This window comes from Leucoraja erinacea, chromosome 31 (genome assembly GCF_028641065.1).
Source record: "Leucoraja erinacea ecotype New England chromosome 31, Leri_hhj_1, whole genome shotgun sequence".
NCBI classification, from domain to species: domain Eukaryota; kingdom Metazoa; phylum Chordata; class Chondrichthyes; order Rajiformes; family Rajidae; genus Leucoraja; species Leucoraja erinaceus.
In genome coordinates this window covers 15,983,526-16,007,362 of record NC_073407.1, presented here as the reverse complement: position 1 = coordinate 16,007,362, position 23,837 = coordinate 15,983,526, and the positions used below count along the sequence as shown (strand labels likewise).

Here is a 23,837-nt window from a genome sequence, read left to right as displayed (position 1 = left end):
AGGGTTGCGAAAGGCACACGGTTCTTTCTCAGTGCCCCCACCCCACCCCACTCACAGACAGGGAGCCCCCGGGAGAGGGAGGGGGGGAGGGGGAGGAGGGAAATTTGGCTTTTGGGATCAAACAACCTCGGCTGCCGATGAGTTTAATAAGGGATCAAGTTGGCGAGTTTGTGTGACTGGGGGTTTGCCTTCAACAGGTGCACAGTGAAGCTGATGGGACGTATATCCCGGCCCATGGTCCCCTCCCTCGTCCACCCACCCCCCCCCCTCCCCTCCCCTCCCTTCCTCCCTCCCTCTCGCCACATGGTCTATCCTGTAAGCTTCCTCTCCCGAGACGTCAGTAGGTCATTAATAACCAATTAGGAGGTCACTCAGGCGTCTATAAAGAGGGCTGAGGATTTTTTGGAGGGGTTTTGTTGGAGATACTTCTGTCCTGTCCTTCACCCACCCCCCCTCTCTCCGTCTCTCCTCGCCCTCCCGTTCTCTGCCGCCGTCCTTGCCTCCACCTCTTGGGAGCCGCGACCGACCTTCCCCGCCCCCCCGCCCCGTCATGGGCTCAGTCCTACCGTCCGAGGCGCTGTCTCTCAAGGCTGGCTTCAAGCCTCACGGTTTCTCGCTGGCGGAGATCATCACATCCGACATCCTGCACAGTTTTCTGTACGGCCGGTGGAGAAACGTCCTCGGCGAGCAGCTGTTCGAGGAGAAGAACGGCAGCGGGCAGAAGACGGCGTTCACGGCAGAGGCGCTGGCTCAGTCCTTCACCGGAGGTGAGTCTAGAAAGACCACTCACTGTCACTGTCTGTCACCCAAGTCCGTGGTAGGGTGGACACAAAAATGCTGGAGTAACTCAGCGGGGCAGGCGGGCAGCATCTCTGGGGAGAAGGAATGGGTCGAGACCCCTTTCTTCAGAATTTTGTGTTTAAGAAAAAACTGCAGATGCTGGAAAATCGAAGGTACACAAAAATGCTGGAGAAACTCAGCGGGGTGCAGCAGCATCTATGGAGCGAAGGAGATAGGCAACGTTTCGGGACGAAACGTTGCCTATCTCCTTCGCTCCATAGATGCTGCTGCACCCGCTGAGTTTCTCCAGCATTTTGTGTCTACCAACCAGCATCTGCAGTTCTTTCCAGCCATGCCCGGGCGCAGGCACCCACCCTGGTTGTATCTCAAGAACCTTTAAGATGGTTATTGATAAATACATTGTCATTATGCATATTGCAAGACATACATTTCGATCATGTATTTCTGTATCGAATTGAGAAACCGAATAAGCACCACGTTAGACTCAAATGCTGACAATTGATACTACACTTATACGTTGAATTTATTTGCATGGGATATCAACGCGATGCTTTTGCTAAATTTGCCTTCGTCGGAGGCAGAAGAGTTCGATCGAAATTAATATCACGTTTTTAAAAGAAAATCTGCCAAAGTCGGGAATGTTTTGCGGATGGGAAGTGCGCAGGGGTGTTCTAAAATGCCATTGAAATCGGAGCAAAGGAGTTCGGCCCATCGTGCCCGTGCTGGCTCTTCGAAAAGAAGGTTATGGAGAGGACCACCCTCGCCCCTCTCCCTTATCACCGGAGGTGCGGGCGAAAGGATCATTCTATCTTGAAAGGAAATCTAGTTTGAATTCACAACAGGGTCTCCCGATGTAAGGAACGCAGGGGCGAGGTCTCGGGGTGGAGGTGTTTCAACCTAAACCAAGAGGCAGTGGTTGAGGCGGGGGGGGGGGGGGGGTGTAGCACGTACAGGCAGATGGAATTTGATTATATTGGGGAACGTGGCCGGCACAGACATGGTGGGCCAAGCGGCACAGTTCGAGTGCTGTGCTCAAGGTGGATAACTCGGCGGCTGAGGCAGCATCTCTGAAGAAAAGGAATAGGTGACATTTCGGGTCGAGACTTCAGTACTGCGCTGTTGTGTTAAACTCTGGTTAACTCTGGATGGCGGTGACCTGTGCAGGTGAACGCTCTTGGTCCCATCTCTCAGCCCTGCCTCTCTAGAGGGGCGGTTCGCCCACCTGCCCGGGGTTATTTATTTGCTCGGTTCGCTGGGGTTTTAATGTTTCGGGTGCATTCTGCATTCCCCCCCGGTAATAGTTGACCCGACCAGTTCTCGGGTTTAACGAGCCGGTGCCGCGCACAATGAGGGAGGGGAAGCCTGCTTCCTACCCGAATAATGTGCCCCCCCCCCCCCCCCCCCCCCAGCCCACATTCACCCCCGGTACTACACCCGCGCCGCGCTCCGAGCCCCGGCCTTAAGATCAGTGCATTTCACGCCGGCCCGACCCCGGCCAACAAGCTGTTTTAAAATAAAACGACCCACTTCACTCTGCAAGGAGTCTCAACAATACGGATTGGGAACCTAAAAATCAAACCCATTCTCCAGACTAAGCAGAGAACGATGCAGCACGGGAACAGGCCATTCGGCCCACAAGATCGGTGCCGAACTTGATGCCAAGTTAAACTCATCTCATCTGCCTGCAGGATAGAAACATTGAAACATAGAAAATAGGTGCAGCAGTAGGCCATTCGGCCCTTCGAGCCTGCACCGCCATTCGATATGATCATGGCTGATCATCCAACTCAGTATCCCATCCCTGCCTTCTCTCCATACCCCCTGATCCCTTTAGCCACAAGGGCCACATCTAACTCCCTCTTAAATATAGCCAATGAACTTGCCTCAACTACCCTCTGTGGCAGAGAATTCCACAGATTCACCACTCTCTGTGTAAAAAAATGATTTTCTCATCTCGGTCCTAAAAGACTCCCCTCTTATCCTTAAACTGTGACCCCTAGTTCTGGACTTCCCCAACATCGGGAATAATCTTCCTGCATCTAGCCTGTCCAAGCCTGTTGGATGCCGGCCCCTGTGTATCCACGTGCCTATCCCAAAGCCTCTTAAACACCACCATTGTATCTGCCTCCACCACCACCCCCGGGCACCCACCACCCACTGTGTGTGAAAAAAAAACTTGCCTCGCCATTCTTACCTGAAACCAATGCCCGCTAGTCCTTGACATTTCTGCCCCGGTAAAAAAAAAAAACAGGTTCTGACTGTCTCCGCTATCTGTGCTTGTCAGCGTTTTATACACTTCTGTCAGGTCCGCCCGCAAGCCCCGATTATTATGTATTTAAACGATTATTTAATTTTGTTTTAACTTTCAATATCAGTATTGTACAATTGTGTTTTGCTTGTGTTAGTTTTTACTGACTGAAGCCTTTCATGCGATAAACCCCTTTGTGAAGGAATATTCGTTAACTTTTAAATGTCTCCACTAAATATCGTTTCAAAGGCCGTGTCTCCCGGATTTAACCCTGAACGGTAAGTGGTTCCGTGCCCGCCCGGTGATGAATGTGTTCCCGCACCCGGGCGCTGGTTGTTAAACTATCTCCCCCCTCCTCTCTCTCCCCCGGCTCAGAGGTGCAGAAGCTGTCCAGCCTGGTGCTCCCGTCAGAGGTGATCATAGCCCAGAGCTCCATCCCCGGCGAAGGTCTCGGCATCTTCTCCAAGACGTGGATTAAACCCGGCACCGAGATGGGGCCATTCACCGGCAGAGTCATCTCCCCGGAACACGTGGATCTGTTCAAGAACAATAACCTGATGTGGGAGGTAAGGGCAGGGTTACCGGCGCTCACCTGCGCCCCACCCAAGGTTTCCGTGCGGTTCCCGGAGGTTCCCCGAGGTTTTTGTCGGTCTCCCTACCTGCTTCCACTACCTGCAACCTCCGGCAACCCCCTGCAACCTCCGGGAACCGCACAGAAATCTTGGGCAAAGTCTCCAGAGGTTTCCGTTCAGGTTTCCTAAGTGGGACAGGGGCATAACAGTTCACCAACCCGTTCACCTGGTTACAGCAATATCAACCCTTTCAACTGATTATTGTATCACCAGCACACTCACCCGGTTACAGTAATGCCAACCTGTTCACCTCATTACGGGAATATTAAACCGTTCACCTGGTTAGAGGGAACACCTACCTGTTGACCTAGACAGAGGGTGGTGGGGAATGGGATGAGCTGCCAGAGGAGGTATCTGACGCAGGTGCAAGAGCAACATTTAAACACACACTTGGCCAGGTACATAGACAGGAAAGGTGTAGAGGGACATGGGACAAATACGGGCAAATAGTTTAGTTTAGTTTAGTTTAGAGATACAGCGCGGAAACAGGCCCTTCGGCCCACCGAGTCCGCACCGCCCAGCGATCCCCGCACATTAACACCATCCTACACAAACAGGGAACAATTTACATTTATAGCAAGCCAATTAACCTACATACCTGCTGTACGTCTTTGAAGTAGCTTAGATGGGTCGTCTCGGTTGGTATGGACCAGATGGGCCGAGTGGCCTATTTCTGTACTGTACCACTGTATGGATCTTATCCCTCCACCTCACTGGGTCTATAATGTTTCCCCAACATGTTATTTTACCTCTGTTATCCCTTTATCCGCCTCACAGTTTTCATTTTAACTTCGTCGTCTCTACCTCGCCTTATCTTTCTGTATTTCCCTCTGTCAGACTGTGCCCTGTGTCCTATCCTTCCAGTCCTCTTGATAGTTTGTTTAATCCCACTTTAAATTCGTCCTGCCGGTTTTATTTGCGTTTTACCGTTTCAAATAACAATCTTGCTGAAACTAGATGTGTACACAGTACACTCTTCCTAATCCTACAAATCTTGAACGAAATGTTGTTACTTTGGTGTATTTTAATTCGCATTTCCTTCAAATTGGGTTCCTACTCGCCAACTCCCTCCTGCATCTTACCTGCCCCGGACGAAGGGGGCTCCTCTCCGGGCAGAGTCCAGCTCCCCAGGGTGTGTGGTCGACTTGCTGACGGGGGGGGGGGGGGGGGGGGGGGTCACCTTTTCAACCGGGGGGGGGGGGGGGGGGTCGGGGTGAGAAGCCTTTGGTGGTGACGATGAGGAATAATTCCCAGCGCAAAAGACAAAGTCAAAGAGGAGCTCGGCGGGACAAGCAGCATCTGTGGAGGAAACAACGGACTGACGACGTTTCGTCCCTGGACCCTTTTTCAGAATGAAAAAAATCACATCGGTCTGAAGGACCTGAAACTTTGTCTTTCCATTCCCTCCACGGGTGCTGCCTGACATGCTGAGTGCCTCCAGCCCTTTAGGATTTGTTCAAGATTGCAGCGTCAACTACACACCACACCCCAGCTGTGACCTAGCTAACGTTTTATAGCAGGTAGACACAACATGCTGGGGGTGAGCCAGCATCTCTGGAGGAAGGGTTCCGACCCGAGACACCTATGCCTTTTCTCCAGAGGTGCTGCTTGACCCGCGGAGTTACTCCAGCATTTTGTGTCGATCTTCGGGACAAACCATCATCTGCAGTTCCTATAAAAACAACTTGTGCAGGTGCGGGTTTACAAAATAAAAAGCAAACAGTCCAGTATTTTGTGTCATTTATAAAGTTAGAGACAAAAAGCTGGAGTAACTCAACGGGACAGGCAGCGTCTCTGGAGAGAAGGGGTGGGTGACGTTTCAGGTCGAGTCCCTTCTTCAGACTCAAAGCCTTGGCTAGCGAAGACCTTGTCGGGTCGAGACCCTTCCTCACACTGATCTGCGCCTCCCGGTTGTATTGTTCTGGGCCGGTGTGGGTGTCTCGGTCGGAGGGGGAGCGGGGGCGAGTGAGGCGGATGTCCCGGGTCAGCGTTAACCTCTCCCTCGCCTTGTTGGCCACAGGTTTTCAATGACGACGGCACGGTGCGCTATTTCATAGACGCCAGCCAGGAGGACCACCGCAGCTGGATGACCTACATCAAGTGCGCCAGGAACGAGCAGGAGCAGAACTTGGAAGTGGTCCAGATCGGGAACAACATCTTCTATAAAGCCACCGAGGTGAGTGAGAGAGGATCGAAGCTGGGTCCGGGTTTAGCCGGGTTTAACCGGGTTTAGCCGGATCTAGCGTGCCTTGCTCTGTGTTTGGTGTTTGCATGAGATTGGAGCCGAGCCGAGCCGAGCCGAGCCGAGCCGAGCCGAGCCGAGCCGAGCCGAGTCAAGCCGAGTCAAGCCGAGCCAGGCCGAGCCGAGCCGAGCCGAGCCGAGCCGAGCCGAAGATCGAGCCGAGCCGAAGATGGGCACCGGAGGGGTGCGGGGAACGAGAGGTTGTGGAGCCGGTCCTGGCGGCACTAAGTTATCACTCCAGGGTCGCAGGGCTGAGGACGGAGAAGATTCTTTAGCGGGTTGTCATGGAGAGAAGGCTCGGTCCGTGCCAGCGTCTAAAGTGTTTAATTGCCACCTGTACCGGCAACGGGACAGTGAAGTTCTCACATGCCGCTACTTAAAAAAGTCTGTAAACACAAATACACACAGATAAAGATATAGTCATCAAAGTACAATGAATTAATAACAGCTATACCAGGTAACCATAATAGAACAACACGAGTCCACGGTGCAGCCAAATACACAGTCCATAGAAGATCATAGTTGCTGAGGTCAGCGTTGTGCAGTGTACAAGAGACTGATAGTTGCTGGGAAGAAGCTGTTCTTGCACCTGGAGGTCACAGTTTTCAGGCTCCAGTAGCTTCTTCCCGAAGGTGGAGGTAAGTGTGGTGTGGGTCTTTGATGATATTAGCTGCCATTTTTTTGAAGATCCCTTCAATGGTGGGGGGTTGGAGGTCAGTACCTGTGATGGACCGGACAGTGTCCACACCTCTCTGTAATCTCTCCTTCGTTCCTGGGCGTGATGGTGTTGCTGAACCAGGCCGTGATGCAACATGTTAGCCCTCAATACACTGAAGACACCGGGAAGGGAGGGCCCAGTGTTCACTTCATGTCGGAAATGTTCCGATCCCGGGCATCTGGCGGCTTGTGCTTTGAGGATGTGATACAGCGCTTCAAAGAATAATCACTCGCACACAGACAGCGCTGCTCCTTCGCATACCCCATATTACATTTGTAACTCATCGTCGCGAAAAAAACAAAACACTCCTCAAATATTCCCCCAGGTTCAGCTTGGCGGGTTTGACTCCGGTTCTAGCCCGGAATACCGGTCACAGCATGATCAGATCAAGTGTTTAAGAAGGAACTGCAGATGCTGGAAAATCGAAGGTACACAAAAATGCTGGAGAAACTCAGCGGGTGCAGCAGCATCTATGGAGCGAAGGAGATGGGCAACGTTTCGTCCCGAAACGTTGCCCATCTCCTTCGCTCCATAGATGCTGCTGCACCCGCTGTGTTTCTCCAGCATTTTTGTGTACCTATGATCAGAGCAAGAGTCTCTGCCTGGTGTCAAAGGCACAGGCGAAGATTTAGCGCAGAGGGTACACCATCTCCAGCTACTCCAGCATTCTGTATCTATCTTCGCTTTAAACCAGCATCTGCAGTTGTTTCCTACACATTAGGATACATCATCGTGCGGTGTTATTCACTAGCTGCCCGCTTGTTATGTCAGAATTGTCATCTTGTTACTTTTACTGCTTGGAACCTTCGTATCAAAGATCGAGACGCAAGGAACTGCAGATGCTGGATTCTTGAATGAAAAAAAAAACGAAGTGCTGGAATGACTCGGCGGGTCAGGCAGTATCTGTGGAGGGAAATTGTTGGACCGACATTTCGGATCGGGATCCTTCTTCAGTTTTGACGGAGGGTCCCGACCAAAAAATGTTGTCTGTCCGCCCCGTCTAATTCGCTGAGTTCCTCCAGCACTTTGCGTTCTAAGGTAATTGGTGAACCCACTTTAAGCAGCTCCGGTAGCAGAAATCTCCACGCAAGTCCATGCAAAAAAAAAGGCTATTATTGAGCTATTGAACCGCGACCGAATCACTTAACACCCGGCCTGCTACCTTATGCATCAGCAGCGAGGGCATTTAGTTCCATTCTTAAACCTCTCCTCTTTATCCCAGGATTTCAACCTGTCTATTGCTACCTGACCGGGTTCAAGGACATTCCTTTAAACAACATTTATCACGTTGTGTGGTGCTTCTGTACAACGATTATGTTTTTTTCACAATGAAGGGAGAATGGATTACAACATCTGAGACCCTGAACGCAGCCCGCAATAATGGGACACCGGTCTTATACTTACACATGTGTTTTCGCTTCTACTCCCCTGAGATTATTCTGCATTCGCGTTGTTCCCCGCCTGACCTGCAAGGGCTGGACGGCACATTGACGCAGCTCCCTCACAGCGCCAGAGACCCGGGTTCGATCCTGACTTCGGCTGCTGTCTGTGTGGAGTTTGCACGTTCTTCACGTGAACCTCGTGGGTTTCCTCCGGGTGCCCCCCCCCCCTCCCCCACACCCCGAAGACACGCGGCTTTGCAGGGTAATTGGCCTCTGTAAATTGTCCCCTAGTGTGTAGGTGTGGGTGCAAACGTGTGAGAACATAGAACTAGTGTGAACGGGTCGGTGTAGACTCGCTGGGCCGAAGGGCCTGCTTGTATGCTGCATCTTTCAATCTGTTCGACCAATCAAGCTTGATGGATAAAATAGCAATTGGGTGAATCGATAGTTTAAAAACTTTGTACCTGACCATGTGCAACAATAGGAAAGCTTGTGTGTGGTGCCTTATGCCCCTGTCCCACTTAGGAAACCTGAACGGAAACCTCTGGAGACTTTGTGCCCCACCCAAGGTTTCCATGCGGTTCCTGGAGGTTCCCGGAGGTATTTTGTCAGTCTCCCTACCTGCTTCCACTACCTGCAACCTCCGGCAACCACCTGCAACCTCCGGGAACCGCACGGAAACCTTGGGTGGGGCGCAAAGTCTCCAGAGGTTTCCGTTCAGGTTTCCTAAGTGGGACAGGGGCATTACACTTTGATAAACCTCACACAGAAGTGTAACAGCGGGGAGGAGAGGTAGCGTGGATGTAAATGTTTGCAGATGTGGATAAAGTGTAACGCTGCATGTCAGCATTTAAACATCGATAATAGCTACTGGAATTAAACCCGAGTCTTTATTTCCCTTCAGACAATACCCCCGGACCAAGAATTGCTGGTGTGGTACGGGAACACCCAGAACACATTCCTCGGGATACCCGGGGTCCCGGGAATTGAAGAGGAACACAGGAAAAAGAACAAAGATGGTAATGACTCCCTCTGTCAGTGCAATAAAACGGGCAGAGACTGATGATTATCTAACAGCGGTGTGCGATTGTTAAGGAACACAGGCTCCAATTATAAGAAAAGCATCAAAATGTATGGATTATTAATCGTCTTTTAAGGCGCCCTGATTGAGTTTCATTTTAGGATTGTTTAATAGACCGAGCGGATTGCGTGGCGACAATTGACGTCGGTCATGCGGCGTAACTTTAATCAAACTTCCCCAAACACAGACCAGTGACCGGCGGTCAGAAGGCAAGGGACAGTGGCCGTCCAAAGTGGCCGGAGAGCGTTGTGTTCTCAGAAGATTGGTGAAAGTGGTTGGACAGGCTAGATGCAGGAAGATTTTTCCCGATGTTGGGGAAGTCCAGGACAAGGGGTCACAGCTTAAGGATAAGGGGGAAATCCTTTAAAACCGAGATGAGAAAAACTTTTTTTTCACACAGAGAGTGGTGAATCTCTGGAATTCTCTGCCACAGAGGGTAGTTTGAGGCCAGTTCATTGGCTATATTTAAGAGAGAGTTAGATGTGGCCCTTGTGGCTAAGGGGATCAGACGGTATGGAGAGAAGGCAGGTACGGGATACTGAGTTGGATGATCAGCCATGATCATATTGAATGGCGGTGCAGGCTCGAAGGGCCGAATGGCCTACTCCTGCACCTAATTTCTATGTTTCTATGAAAGGTCGGGGCTAGGTGGCAACGGGAGGGGAGTGTATCAGTTTGTTGGCCAGACCACACTTGGAGTTCTGTATGTTTCTCTGCTCGCCCAGCTACAATAAGGATTTCATTGCATTGGAGAGATTTACTCAGGCCCTTTTCTTTGAAGTGTAGGATGCTGAGAGGTGAACTTCTTGAGGTGTACAACATCACGAAGGGCACGGGTAAAGTAAACGCGCGCAGACATTTTCCTAGAGTAGAGGATTCTGAAAACTAAAGGGCAGAGGCTTGAGTTGAGAGGGGGTGAGAATTAAGAGGGATCTCTGGGGACAACTTTGTCCCCCAGAGGGGAGACCATATCTGGAATGAGCTGCCAGAGGAAGCGAGCGAGGCCGATACAATTACGAGTTTTAAAGTACATTTGGACAGATATATGGGTAGGGTTTAGAGGGATATAGGCCAAATGCAGGCAAACGGGACTAGCCTAAAATGCCAAACCGGCCGGCAGGTACTAGGTGGGCCGAAGGGCCTGATTCCATGCTGTACACTTCTTTGCATCTGTTGCCTCCGAGTTTTAACCTGTTCCAATCCACTACCTGCTCCACCTGGATTTTGTACCTCTGTTATATTTTGGTTTCTTCTGTTGCTTCCAACGTGTCATTGCTCAGTTTTATCGTATGAAAAACAACAAGATATTTCCCCTGGGTCTGAATGCTGATTAGTGGCAGTGTTCAATATCTTCCTCTGAATTGTTCCACTTCCTCTAGGGTTAAATTGATCACGTGAATGACTGTTAAAGCTGAGAACTTCAACCATTGAAAACAGGGAATCACATTTAAAATTAGGCGCAATATCAACGAGCAAGAGGCCTTTGGCTTCGTGTCACAATTATTCTACATAAACAAAAATGAGCATTTTAGGAAGTGTTAGTCTACTAAAATTGTATTCAAAGACTAGAACCCATTCACAGCATTAAAGCGAGTGGGGTAAGGTTTAAAGGTGAGATTTGGGGCAAGTGTTTTAAACAGAGAGTGGTAAGTGCGTGGCAGAGGGAGTTGATGGAGGCAGGGACAAAAGTAGCGTTGAAGAGGCTTTTAGATAGGCATGTGGATTTGCAGAGAATGGAAGGATATGGATCTTGTGAGGCAGAGGAGATAACGTTATCTTGCATCATGCTCGGCCTGGACATTGAGGTATGAAATGCCTGTTCCTGTGCTGTACTGTGCTATGGTTTATTTTCTAAAATTATATTTCAGTATATATCACTGTATTTCACTGGGTTCTCACACTGGAGGTGTGGTGTCAGCCTTGTCACATTGCCCTCTTGCTGAATGGTTATCACATTGTCCATTAATACCCTGTCTCTGTGGGTCATCTTTGTCCCTTCAACCTAGGTCTGGGTGTTTCAGTGGGTCAACATATGGTCTGTTCTGTCTAGGGGATGGTGACTAACTGTAAGCAGAGTATCTCACATAGTCAAGTCAAGTCAAGTCAAGTCACTTTTATTTATATAGCACATTTAAAAAACAACTCTCGTTGTCCAAAGTGCTTTACATTGGTGGAGGTACTAACGTTATACAACATTGGTTCATAGATTAAATACAAACATCACTACATACATATAACCCTCGCTCAGATGACGTCAAGAAAGGCTTGGGAGTAGAGATGAGTTTTAAGGCTCGACTTAAAGGAGTCGATGGAGGGGGCAGTTCTGATGGGAAGAGGGATGCTGTTCCACAGTCTAGACAAAAGTAGTGTTGAAGAGGCTTTCTTCATAGATCCGCCACTCTCCAGATGCAATGGTCCAGTGAGTGTGCAGCTCGATGGGCTGGCAGTGACCGTTCACAACTTAGTTCTGGGTGATGCAGGGTGGTCAGTCTGGTCAGTTGGTCAGTCTGGTTCAGGGCGGGGTCCTTGGTGGGCTACCACTCTTGGTCTAGTTGGCTCTGTTGCTCATTGCCCCCTCAATCTGGGGCATGTGCCCATTCACACACTGAGACTTGGGGCCTTGCAGCCTCTGGGTGGGATGTTTCTGTAAGTCCCCTCACTGCTCTCTCATCTGGGTGGCAGCCACGGGTTCTCTCCTTGGCCATTCACCCTCTGGCATTGGCAAGTTAACCCAATCTAAGCTTAAGTTATCAATACAATCATAAAGTCATACAGCACAGAAACAGGCCTTTTGGTCCAAACACTCAATGCTGGTCAAGATGTCCTATTTGCCCAGGTTTGGCCCATTCCTATTCTACATCTTTCCTATCCATGTACCTGTCAAAATGTATTTTAAATGTTGTTATCGCACCTGCCTCAACTACTTGCAGTTCGTTCCATATACTCTCCTGTTCCAATTATATCTCTCCACACTCACCTTAAACCTATGTACTTGATTCTTATGTTCTTGATTCTTTTACAATGTGGAAAATGACTGTGCCTTCATCCTTTCTATTTGCTTCATGACTTTAAACACCTCTATATAAAGTCACCCTTCAGCCTCCTAAGCTCCAAGGAATTAAACCCTAACCTGCTCAACCTCCCCCAATAGCCCAGGCCCTCGAGTCCTAGCAATATTCTCATAAATCATCTCTGCATACTGAGGGAAGATTCACAACACAAGGCAAATGATAGTCTGTTGGGCTGTATGTGACACACTGTGCGAATCAATATGCTGTACACTCCAGCCGTGGTGAGGTGTAAAGGGGTCTATTTCTCATGTGCAAGTCTAATTGTGCTGCAATCCATCCTCCTCTGGCGAGCTAATTGTTGCACACTCCAGCCTTGAGTCGGAGTCTGCATGTAAAATAATCCAGCGTTATGTTGCAATGGGCAAACTTTAATCTTTATACATACAGGCTATGCTGTTTTGAAAACTTTACTTCACTTAGGATGCAGGAAATAGATGTTCCTTTAAGTTTTCAAGAGAGAGTTAGATTTAGCTCATAGGGCTAAGGAAATCAAGGGATATGGGGGAAAAGCAGGAATGCGGTACTGATTTTGGATGATCAGCCATGATCATATTGAATGGCGGTGCTGGCTCTAATGGCCCAATGGGCTACTCGTGCACCTACTTCTATGTTTAAATGTTTCCAGCTGAAATATATTTGGATGAATCTTCTCTTTTCGGCAGATTACGTATTTAGTAATGCCCACAAGATATTAGATAGATCTTTCACATCGAGGCGGAAAGGTCTCTGTTGAAATCTTGCACCTGCCATATGAGCTGCGATGCTATGCATCAGCTATGGTTGCATGTTGGAGTAGACTAGATGGGCCCATTGGCCTTATTCTGCTCCGAGAACTTATGAACTTTTGAATTTAGAATGGGAACAGTAACTGTGCAGGTTTGTGCCCTGCCCTGCGTGTACCTGATCCAACATGTGTAACAGTGTTGTTATTCTGGACTTTGTTTCTGATCGTGGTGTTGGTCAGGGTTCGGGTACTCAGCGTGCATGGTGCTCTGCTGATGAACAGTAAATCTTCATTCGTTCCTGCGCTCTGGGCATTGCCGGCGCTCTGGGCATGGCCAACAGTTATTGTCCGTCCTCACTTCTCTTTGACAAGTGCATCGCATCGCTGCAGTTACAGTGGCAAAGGAAGCCCATACTGGTTAGCCCATGTTTAGAGGGACAGGTAAGACGTGAACAAGCTTAGATAGGGCGTGGAAACATAGTAAACTGTTGGAGGAATTCAATGGGTCAGGCAGGCAGCATGTGTAGGAGTTTAACTGGGGCATATTGGTCGGCATGGAAGAGTAGGGGGGGTTTAGGGTTAGGGTTATTATTGCCGTATGGTGAGTACAGTGATAAACTTTGTTTTGCATGCTGTCAGATCACATCATATATACACAATTAAATACATGGAGCAAAGATAAAGATACAGAAGATACAGATACAAATATACAGAATGCAATATATAGTTTTCAAGAAGGAACTGCAGATGCTGGAAAATCGAAGGTACACAAAATTGCTGGAGAAACTCAGCGGGTGCAGCAGCATCTATGGAGCGAAGGAAACAGGCAACGTTTCGGGTTCAGTCTGAAGAAGGGTTTCGGCCCGAAACGTTGCCTATTTCCTTCGCTCCATAGATGCTGCTGCACCCGCTGAGTTTCTCCAGCAATTTTGTGTACCTGCAATATATAGTTGCCAGCATTGCAGCACGCCAGTCCCAGAGACAGTCCAATATCTGCAATGGGATAGAGGTGAAAGGGACAATACTTCAGGAAGGAGCTTTCAGGAGTCTGGTAACGGAGGACAAGGAGGTATTCTTTAATCTGGTGGTGCTTCTGGGAACAGGGACAAGGAAAGACCAGGGTGGAACAATTCTTTGATTGTGGTGGATGTGTAGATGGAGTGGGTGTTGGGGAGTGTAGACTATGGCCGTGCAATGTGCATAGTCTCTCTGTGCCGGCCTCCACTAACTAACCGTGGTCCTCTCCTCTCTTCCTGCAGACGAGCCTGGAGCAGCGGATGGCTCTGGCGGCAGCAGTGCGGGCCGCATGCGCTGCGTGATCTGTTACCGGGGCTTCAACTCCCGCAGCAACCTGCGTTCCCACATGCGCATCCACACGCTGGACAAGCCGTTCATCTGCCGCTTCTGCAACCGCCGCTTCAGCCAGTCCTCCACGCTGCGCAACCACGTCCGCCTGCACACGGGCGAGCGGCCCTACAAGTGCCAGGTGTGTCAGAGCGCCTACTCGCAGCTCGCCGGCCTACGGGCCCACCAGAAGAGCGCTCGCCACCGGCCCTCAGCCGCCTCGCTGCAGCAGCACTCGCCCCACACGGCCGCCCTCGCACACCGCATCCCCACCATGGTGCTGTGACTGGCCCGCCCGCCGCTCCACGCTCAACACAAGCCTCGCACCAGCTGAACATGTCCATTGCCAGCGGTTGTGGGGGGGAGAGAAGGCGCATCAGCTGTGACTGAATGGCTGAAATAGACTTGATGGGCCGAATGGCCTAGTACTGTTCCCATCACTTATGATCCATGCCATTGGGACGCGACCCACCCCGGGCACCAGTTCCTCCCCAGTCGCGGCGAGTCCACCTCTAACCAACGTAGGCACAAGGTTCCCTGCATCTCTCCGGCGCCTGCTTGCCGCTCCCACATTTACGGAAGGAAATTTAGTCGCGAAGACCAAATTATAACGGGAGCAACATTTCCCACTCCTAGAGTAGTTCAGAACAAGCGGTAGAAGCGCCTTCAACAATATAGATATATATATGGATGGGAGATTAGAGGTGAGATTTGGGCCCAATGGGATTTGGGCGATTTGGGCCGAATGCAGGCAAATGGGACCAACCCGGCATTCCAACGTGGTCCGTGGACAATATGGGCCGAAGGGTCTGTTTCCCTGCTATCGCAGCTCGGTGCCAGGTTGGTTAGTGTGGCAAATGACGCGGCCAAGCTAAATCCAAGGAACTGCAGATGCTGGAGGAACTCAGCGGGTCAGGCAGCATCTGTGGAGGACGTGTGGCGCCTGAAGAAGGGTCCCGAACGGAAACGCCCCCCCGAGACGCTGCCTGACCCGCAGAGTTACTCCAGCACCTTGTGTTGCACCCTGCATGGAGTGTGCCCGCCCACCTTGCGCTCCCTCCGACCTACCTTGGTGCTCCAGCCGTCCATGAATGAGCCAGAATCTCCTTCATGCAAGCGGAGCTTTCATCTCCTCTCATCTCCGCGGTGACCACAACCCGTCCCAGCGCTGAGCTGAGCAGTCACCGGCCGCTGCCTCCTCCTGACTCCAGTTTCACCTCCTTCCTTCCGTGCAAGTACCATGTTGGCGCGTCTCCTGCACATCTCAATTCACGATGATCCCACAACCAACGTGCAGTTTAATCTACGAATTACTCCCGCAATCCATCCCATTTTTAACAAACGCGTTTTCTTGGCATTGCCGGGCATCAGAGCGATTTTTTTGTTAGTCATGCTCATTGTTCACCATCGACTTGAAACGTCACCCATTCCTCTCTCCAGAGATGCTGTCTGTCCCGCTGAGTTACTCCGGCATTTTGTGTTTATCTTCGGTGTAAACCAGCATCTGCAGTTCCTCCCTATACACACGAGGCCAGGAATGGCACCGTGTCTCATATCCCTTCTGCTTTCCCCAGACAGCCAGTGTTCTTGGGTTGTATCTTGTGTAGAAACACCAGCATTACATCGGCCAAGCAATGAATCAGAAACAGTGTAGGAAGGAACTGCAGATGCTGGTTTACATCAAAGATAGACACAAACTGCTGGAGTAACTCAGCGGGACAGGTAGCATCTCTGGGGAGAAGGAATGGGTGACGTTTCGGGTCAAGACCCTTCTTCATATTGAATCAGAGACAGTTTTGTGGGATGTTTGGACATGGGGAACTGCAGATGCTGCAATTCTGAAAACAAAAACGACCACTGAAAGTGCTGGAGGAACTCAGTGGGCCAGGCAGAGTCTGTGGCTGGGACGGACACAGGCGGTGTTTCGGGTCGGGACCTTTCTTCAGACTCCACAGATGCTGTCTGGCCCGTTGAGTTCCACCAGAACTGTAGTTTGTGTTTCAAGTCGGCAGGGGAATCGCGCCTCACTGTCCCTGCTCAGGTTCAGGAAACAGGCAGCTTGCAACACGACCCAAGCCGGCAGAGCGACGATAGGGCATTCCCCTGGGACCAGGTCACCATTTCTTGCACAGGTCGGTATAGAAAGCATATGTTTCTACAAGGATCAAACGGCCCATAGTCTGTGGGACTTTCATAAAAAGATACAGATGATTTTGCTACGAAATGCTATTCAAATTCATAAAATATTCTTCTCATTAAACCCTTAGTGTCTCCCCCCCATAATGGAATTCATTGCAAAGATTTCAATGTCCATTGGCTGAATCAGATTTTATGTAATTATTTAAAAAAAGGGAACTTTTGAGTAAAGTTTCAGCTAAGAAGTGTTGCCATGGATAAAGGGGTGATTGGCACCAGTATGTGATGCTCCCTGGTACATTGGTGCGTGTATTAAATGTTTCCTGGTGGTGGCTGCCCCCTGGTGTCGGCGCCGGTTCATTGCGGCACCAGCCCCCTTGTCAGCTGAATCATGACAAAAAAATAACTTTGTTGGTAGTGACTGTGCAGTTTCCAAAAGAGAATGAAAATAATTGTCACTTTACTTTGTACATATTTAAACAAGATATTTGCCTGACATATCATTGCATTTGTAATTATATATATTGTAAATGTTTCCTGTAAGCAAAGATATAGATAAATCTGTACTTTTTTCATGTATTCCTAAATAAACTGTACCTTATTTCTGAAACACCTGCATGAGAAATGTTTCCATTTTCCCGCTGCTACTCTGTCTGAAACCATCAGCACTGTGGAGCTGCTGCCTCACCGTGCCGGGTAAAACCCTGACATCCAGGGTTGTCACTAGTCTGTGTGGAGTTTCCACGTTCCCCCATATGGACCGCGTGGGTTTCCTCCAGGTGCTCCAGTTTCCTCCCACATCCCAAAGACGTGCGGGTGTGCAGGTTAAGTGGTTTCTGTGAAAATTGGCCTGAATGTGTAGGGAGTGGGTGAGAAAGGGAGATAACATAGAACTCGTGTGAACAGGTGATGGATGGATGGCCAGCATGGACTTGGTGGACTGAGGGGCTGCTTCCATGCTGGACCTGTCAATCAATTGCTCAACATGTCACGTACACAGTGTCAAAAAAGCAGTCACATTTTGCAGGCCATTCCTTAGTTTAATGTTTGTGGGAAGCTGCCAGGACCCTGCACAAGGATAAATAAATAGGGCAGAACACATTTCATACAGCGTGTGTGGCACTCCTTTACAACAAACATCTCAGCTCCTGCCTCTCCAAACATCGAGGCTCATAGTTAAGCACAACACATGCAGTGGTTACTTCAGCAGGGCTTTCAGAGGGAGAACAACAAATATATCTTCTAGAGCTTTTGTTGATGTGAATTTTAATAAAGGTGACTTTGGGTTGGCCTTGTGTCTCCTAGAAATCCCGAATCAGAGACCAACTGCACAGTGTATTTTTCCCCAGGGTAGGGGGATCAGAGTCTATAGAGAGAGGTTGGGTGGGCTAGGAGCGCAGGAGGCTGGGGGGTAATCTTATAGAGATGTATACAATCACGAGGGGAATAGATTGGGTGAATGCAGTCTTTTTCCCCAGAGTAGGGGAGTTAAGAACTAGAGGGCATAGGTTTATTGTGAGAGGTGAAAGATTTAATAGGAACCTGAGGGGCAACTTTTTTTTATACAGAGGATGGTGGGTATATGGAACCAGCTGCCAGAGGAAGTAGTTGAGCCAGGTACAATAAAAGACACACCACAATTACATGGATAGGAAAGATTTAGAGAGATAAGGGTCAAATATGGGCGAGTGAGACTAACGTCGATGGGGCATCTTGGTCAGCATGGACTCCTCGGGCTGAAGGGCCTGTTTCCGTGTGGCAGAACTGGACAGGTCTGGTGAAAGGTAACCAGTTAACGGGGGCAGTCGGGAGATGGTGATGGAGGGGTCAGGTCAGTAGGAAAAGGCAGGGCTTCTGATGTGTGGGGCTGTGTGTGGGAGGGCCTGTGGGAAATAGTTTGGGGGTGATGGGGACTGTAAGTTGGTTGTCAGCCGAATTAAAGAGGAAGAACTAGAGGGATTTTGAAGTGAAACAGGGAAGGAGTAGGATTCTGGAGTTCCATTGGAAGCATGCGAGTTGATGAAGGATTAGACTACAAGTGAACAACACTATGGGTGGGGTGTGATCAGAGTAACTGTGCTAGTACCGGCAATACTGTACAGTCTCACAGTAGGTCTCTGGGCTCCTGACAGGTCAACCCTAATACTCTCCAACTGAGTGGCATTGGGTGCTCCCCCAGTAAACTGTGTCACTATCCTGCACTGTGAGCAGGCCATCGATAGGGGCATACAACACAGAAACAGGCCCTTCAGCCCCATTCATCATCGCCGATCAAGATGCCCAGTCTAAGAGACCCATTTGCCTGCATTTGGCCCATATCCCTCTCGATCTTTCCTATCCCTGTACCTGTTCAAGTATATTTTAGATGTTACTATTGTACCCGCCTCACCTACCTCCTCTGGCACTCCTTCCATATACCCACCACCCTCTGTGGGAAAAAGTTGCTGCTCAAATTCCTATTAAATCTTTCCCCTCGCACCTTAAACCTAGCCCTCCGGTTCTTGATTCCTCTGCCTGGAGTAAAAGACTCTGCATGTACCCTCTCTATTCCCTTCACAATTTTACACACCCTCTATAAGATCACCCCTCAGCCTCTTGCACTCCTATGAATAAAGTCCTAGCCTTCCCAACACTCTCTCCAGTCTAGTCCTCGAAACATCCTCGCAAAACCTCTCTGCACTCTTTCCAGTTTAATGGCATCTTTTCTATATGGGTCAGCTGAGAGGGCTGGTTCTTCTTAAACAAACCGCATTGTTACATTTAGGAAAAGGCATGACTCCGACAACACACAAACGATCTCAATATTCCCGTCCAATTCAAGCAAGAGTGGGGTTTCTCTGCACGACCTTCTACTGACCTCAAGGTGATTGGAGATGCCCATCTCTACCCTGTCTGAAGGCTGTGATGAGTCCATACCCACTGATCCAGGTGGGTTTTGTGAATTAGGGCGACATGGATACTGAATGGGATTGTGGATCTTATGCTGGGCACGGCATCACGGCATCACTTCAGTCCCCTGGGCAATGGCCTCTCACCGAGGCTGAACAGTTCACCCTCACTGGCTCCACATACACAGTTGGGGCTGTTCCAGGTCCTCATGCGGACCCTTGGACATTCCCTGGGTACTCTAAACATCATTCCTTTCTCATGTATCTATACACTGTAAATGGCTCGATTGTAATCATGGTTTGTCTTTCTGCTGACTGGTTAGCGCGCAACAAAAGCTTTTCACTGTACCTCGGTACACGTGCCAATAAACAAAACTGACTGGAAGGTACAGAGCAGCTTCCTGGTTCCAGCATGGTCAATGCAGGCAATGTTTGCCAGGGCACTCGTGACCATCTGGATGATGTAAATGTCCACTAACCTGGCCTAAGACACAAGCAAACTATCTGGGATGACAAGAAAGGTTCTGACCCGAACAATATCTATGCATTCCCTCCCTTGATGCTGCCAGACCCACTGAGTTCCTCCAGCACCTTGCGTTTTGCACCAACTATCTGGGGTAACATTTCCTTTTGTAATAAGAGTAAGGGTGGCAAAGTGGCACAGCTGCTGCCTCACAGCGCCAGAGACCCAGGTTCGATCCTGACCTTGGCTGCTGTCTGTGTGGAGTTTGCACGTTCTCCTTGTGACAGCTTGGGTTTCCTCAGGGTGCTCTGGGTTCGTCCCACATCCCAACAACGTGCGGGTTTCGAGGTTGAGGGGGCCTTTAATAATTGAGCCGTGTGTGTCGGGAGTGGATGGGGAAAGTGGGATAACATGGAACTAGTGTGAGTGGGTGACTGATGGTCGGCGTGGGGGTGAAGGGCCTGTTTCCATGATGTATCTGTAAAACTAAAACTAATTCGAAGCCTTAAAATGTCACTTCTCTCAATAGATTAGGAGCCAAAATGAGAGACCTCTGAAAAGATTACCACACATCGAGTAAACTGGACACTTTCACGATAAAAAATAAATCGATCCATCTATTTTTGGTTTCGAGACATCGGGCAGGACGGAGCACAGAATGACCCCCCCCCTTCCCTGGGCGAGGGAGGGTCTGCAGGCTAGGCTGCTGGACTCAGTAGGGGTAGGGGGAGATGGCGATGTAGATGACAAAGACGCTCTGGTACTTGAGTTTGCCGGGTTGGCCGTAGGTGGCAGCCCGCACCTTGAGCCGGTGGACGCCGGCGTTGGTCAGCGGCCGCAGGGTCTGCACGATACCGCGGCCTCCCTCCGAGCGCACGGAGAACGGACTGCCCGCCTCCACCTCGACGGCGGTGAAGTTGGTGCCGCTCTGCAGCACCCCCCGCTCCGAGAAGGCGGAGAGGCGGATCACGTCGTGGCGGGCCGGGATGCCGTTGGGGAGGGTGAGCAGCTTGTACTGGAGGGCCAGCGGGCCCGCTGCACAGTTCAGCAGGCAGCGACGGAAACAGGTCCTGCCAAGGGAACGCGACAGGGGTGACAACTCAAACACCACCACCCCAACCCTGGCCCCCACCATCAGCCACCGCATGCTAATCCAAGGGCCCCCCCACTGACCCCTTCACCGTCCCTCCCTCCTCTCCCTAAAGCCCCTCCCTCGTCACCCTCCACCACCACTCCCGCCTCTTCCCACTGTTCCTCCCTCCTCTCCCTCCACTCCCCAATGCAAATCCCACCTCTCTCCCTCCCTCCTTTCCCTCCACCCTCCCTCCGCTCCCCACCACCCTCTTGCCCACAGGGTAGAGAGTCAGAACCTTTCTCCCAGGGTGGAATGATCAAAGACGAGAGGTCAGAGCTTTAAGTTGTGAGGGGGCCAACTGTAACGTGCGTGTGTGTGAGGAGCTGCTGGACAAGGCAGCTGACGCAGGGTCTATTGCAACGTTTAAGAAACATTTAGACAGGTACGTGGAGAGTATAGGTTTAAAGGGATATGGGCCAACGGGAGGCAGTGTAGACGGGACATGTTGGCTAGTGTCGGCAAGTTGGGCCGAAGGGCCAGTTTCCACACTGTAAGACTCGCTGATTCTATGCCTTCATTACACAGTGGTGAGTGCCTGGAGTGTGCTGCCTGGGGTGGAGGTGGCAGGTACAATCACGGTGTTTAAGAGGCTTCTAGATAGGAACAATGATCAGCAGTTAATGGAGGTGTATGGGGAACGTGCACGCAGAAATTAATGTACCTTGGAGTTATGTTCGGCACGGACATTGTGGGCCGAAGGGCCTGTTGCTAGGCTACATCCCCAATCACCCTCATTTCCAGCAGCTTCCCCCTTCCCTCAGACTCCACCACTGACCAACACACGAGGGTCAATTTACAGCGGGTGATTAATCTACCAGTCCCCGTACCTTCCAATGTGGGAGGAAACTGGAAGACCCAGACCCAACCCTTGTGGTCACTAGTAGAACATGCAAACCCCACGGAGCCAGAGGTCAGGGTCGAACTCGGGCCCCTGGAGCTGTCAACACACTGAGCTGCTCCCATGTATTCAAAACACTTCCCCGCCCTCCCTCCTCCTCCTCCACCGGCTCTCCCTCCCCATCTCCCCTCCATCCTCTGCTCTCCACCACTCCTCCCCTTCTCTCCCTCCCCATCTCCCCTCCATCCTCTGTCCTCCACCACTCCTCCCCTCCTTTCTCTCTCCACCACCCGTCAATCCTCAGCCTCTGCCCTCACTGATGCCCGTCCACCAGCCTGGGAGGGAGGAGCTGGTCCTCAGAGCCGTTCTCCCTTACCCCGGGCTAGCTCCTTTGCGGTAGGTGGTCGGGCAGGGAGTGTCGATACACTGATGGCTGCCTCTCGTGTTGAAACACATCTGGTTCAGTCCACACTTGATGTTCTGCTCCCGACATTCGTCGATATCTGAAAGGAAGAGGCAGCGTTAATGGGAAGGTTGTCCCGTTGATAATAACAAGCCTGTGTAGGGAGGCACAGTGGTAGCGTCTCTGCCTCACAGCGCTAGAGACACAGGTTCGATCCCGACCTCGGGTGCCGTCTAGCCCAGGGAGAGCAGTACACAATCACACCTCCCACGTCCCCAGTCTATCACCTGGAAGCACCAGGGCAGCAGCTCTGTATTAACATGGACGTTCCACAGTGGTGCACAACGCAGCATAATGGTTCAATCCCGACCTCGGGTGCTGTCTGTGTGAAGTTTGCACGTTCTCCCTGTGACTGCCAGGGCTTCCTCTGGGCGATTTCCTCCTACATTTTAAAGATGTGCGGGTTTAATTGGCCTTTTGTAACAGTTGATGTGAAAGTGGGTTTACTATAGAACCAGTGTGAATGGGTGATCGAGGGTCAGCATAGACTCAGTGGGCTGAAGGGCCTGTTTCCATGCTATGGCGTTCAATGAATCAACAAACACATATCACCAGCAGTGCAATCACTCTGACACTAGTGAGCATGAACATGGGCATTGAACCCGTCACATGAAGGAACACTGAGCCCCTACACCCTGTATTGTCATCTGTTCTATATGGTGGCGGGTGTCACTGTTGGAATGGCAGCCCAGCAGCCTAGTTGGGCAAATGTAATCCCACCAGCAGAATCAAACCATCAGCCAATGTGCTGTCCTCATCCATGCATCTGTCTAATCTACTGGCAAAGACGTTTGCACAGATATATGGATAGGAAGGATTTGGACTCTAAACTTTAGAGGGATATGGACACTATGCAAGTAGTTGGAGCCCAGTATACCAACTTGGTCAACATGGACAAGGTGGGCCGAAGGGCCTGTCTTTGTGTTGAGCAGCTCCATTACTTTATGACTTCCACTAATGGTAGACCGTAGAGCTCTGAGTTGCCAGGTTTTTTCTTAGAACAGGATGCTTCCCGCTTGGAGGCTCTCTGGAGATCAACTATCTTCATAGAGTTCAAGATTCAGGGTTGGGAGCAAGTTGAGTGCAAGGAATTGGGATTCACGATCCAGCCTCTTCCTGCAGCACTCCAGCTCCATGCATTGTCGAGGATGTGACGAGCCGGCACAGTGAAATAACACTGACTGCCGTCAAGGGCTGGGAAGAGGCTGGATCATGAGTTTAGTAATGCTGGAACACAAATCAATTCCTTTCACAGATGCTACATGAAAAAAGACACAGCTTTACCCTCTCCCCTGCAACGTGAAGTCCATACGTTCAGTTCTGTTTAGAGGTACAATGCAGAAACAGTCCTTTTGACCCACTGAGTCCGCACCTACCAGCGATAACTGTACATTAACACCATCCTACACACGGTAATTTTCAAATGTACCAATTAACCTATAATCCTGTACATCTTTGGAGTGTGGGAGGAAACCGGAGATCCCAGGGAAAACTCACGTGGTCACGGGGAGAACATACAAACTACGTACAGACAGGATCGAGCCCAGGTCCCTGGCGCTGTAAGGCAGCAGCTCTATCGCTGCGCCATCATGCCGCCAGTTCATAAGCAAAATTAGGCCATTCGGCCCATCAAATCTACTCTGCCATTCAATCATGGCTGATCTATCTTTT

General features: G+C 50.4%; 2 protein-coding genes across 2 annotated transcripts in view; one reads left to right on the top strand and one right to left on the bottom strand.

Annotated features, from left to right (window-relative positions):
• The first annotated feature begins 515 nt into the window (after positions 1 to 515).
• prdm12b (PR domain containing 12b) lies at positions 516 to 14,926 on the top strand. Its single transcript, XM_055660085.1, has 5 exons — positions 516 to 767; positions 3,425 to 3,615; positions 5,702 to 5,857; positions 8,928 to 9,042; positions 14,159 to 14,926. The coding sequence occupies exons 1-5, from the start codon at positions 551 to 553 to the stop codon at positions 14,527 to 14,529; spliced, it is 1,050 nt and encodes a 349-aa protein (XP_055516060.1). The 5' UTR covers positions 516 to 550; the 3' UTR covers positions 14,530 to 14,926.
• Positions 14,927 to 15,380: 454 nt separating this feature from the next.
• Positions 15,381 to 23,837, bottom strand: part of LOC129711986 (hemicentin-1-like) — a 238,407-nt gene continuing 229,950 nt past the window's right edge. The window contains exons 103-104 of the mRNA XM_055660084.1: positions 22,080 to 22,206; positions 15,381 to 20,800 (exon numbers count right to left, since the gene is read on the bottom strand). Of these exons, the coding sequence (XP_055516059.1) occupies positions 20,443 to 20,800; positions 22,080 to 22,206 (485 nt within the window). The 3' untranslated portion in view covers positions 15,381 to 20,442. The remainder of the gene's footprint in view (positions 20,801 to 22,079; positions 22,207 to 23,837) is intronic.

Coding starts and splice junctions, on each gene's coding strand:
- prdm12b (XM_055660085.1), top strand. CDS start 551: ATGGGCTCAGTCCTACCGTCCGAGGCGCTGTCTCTCAAGGCTGGCTTC. Junction 3,616..5,701: donor ACAATAACCTGATGTGGGAG/GTAAGGGCAGGG, acceptor TGTTGGCCACAG/GTTTTCAATGACGACGGCAC. Junction 9,043..14,158: donor CAGGAAAAAGAACAAAGATG/GTAATGACTCCC, acceptor CTCTTCCTGCAG/ACGAGCCTGGAGCAGCGGAT.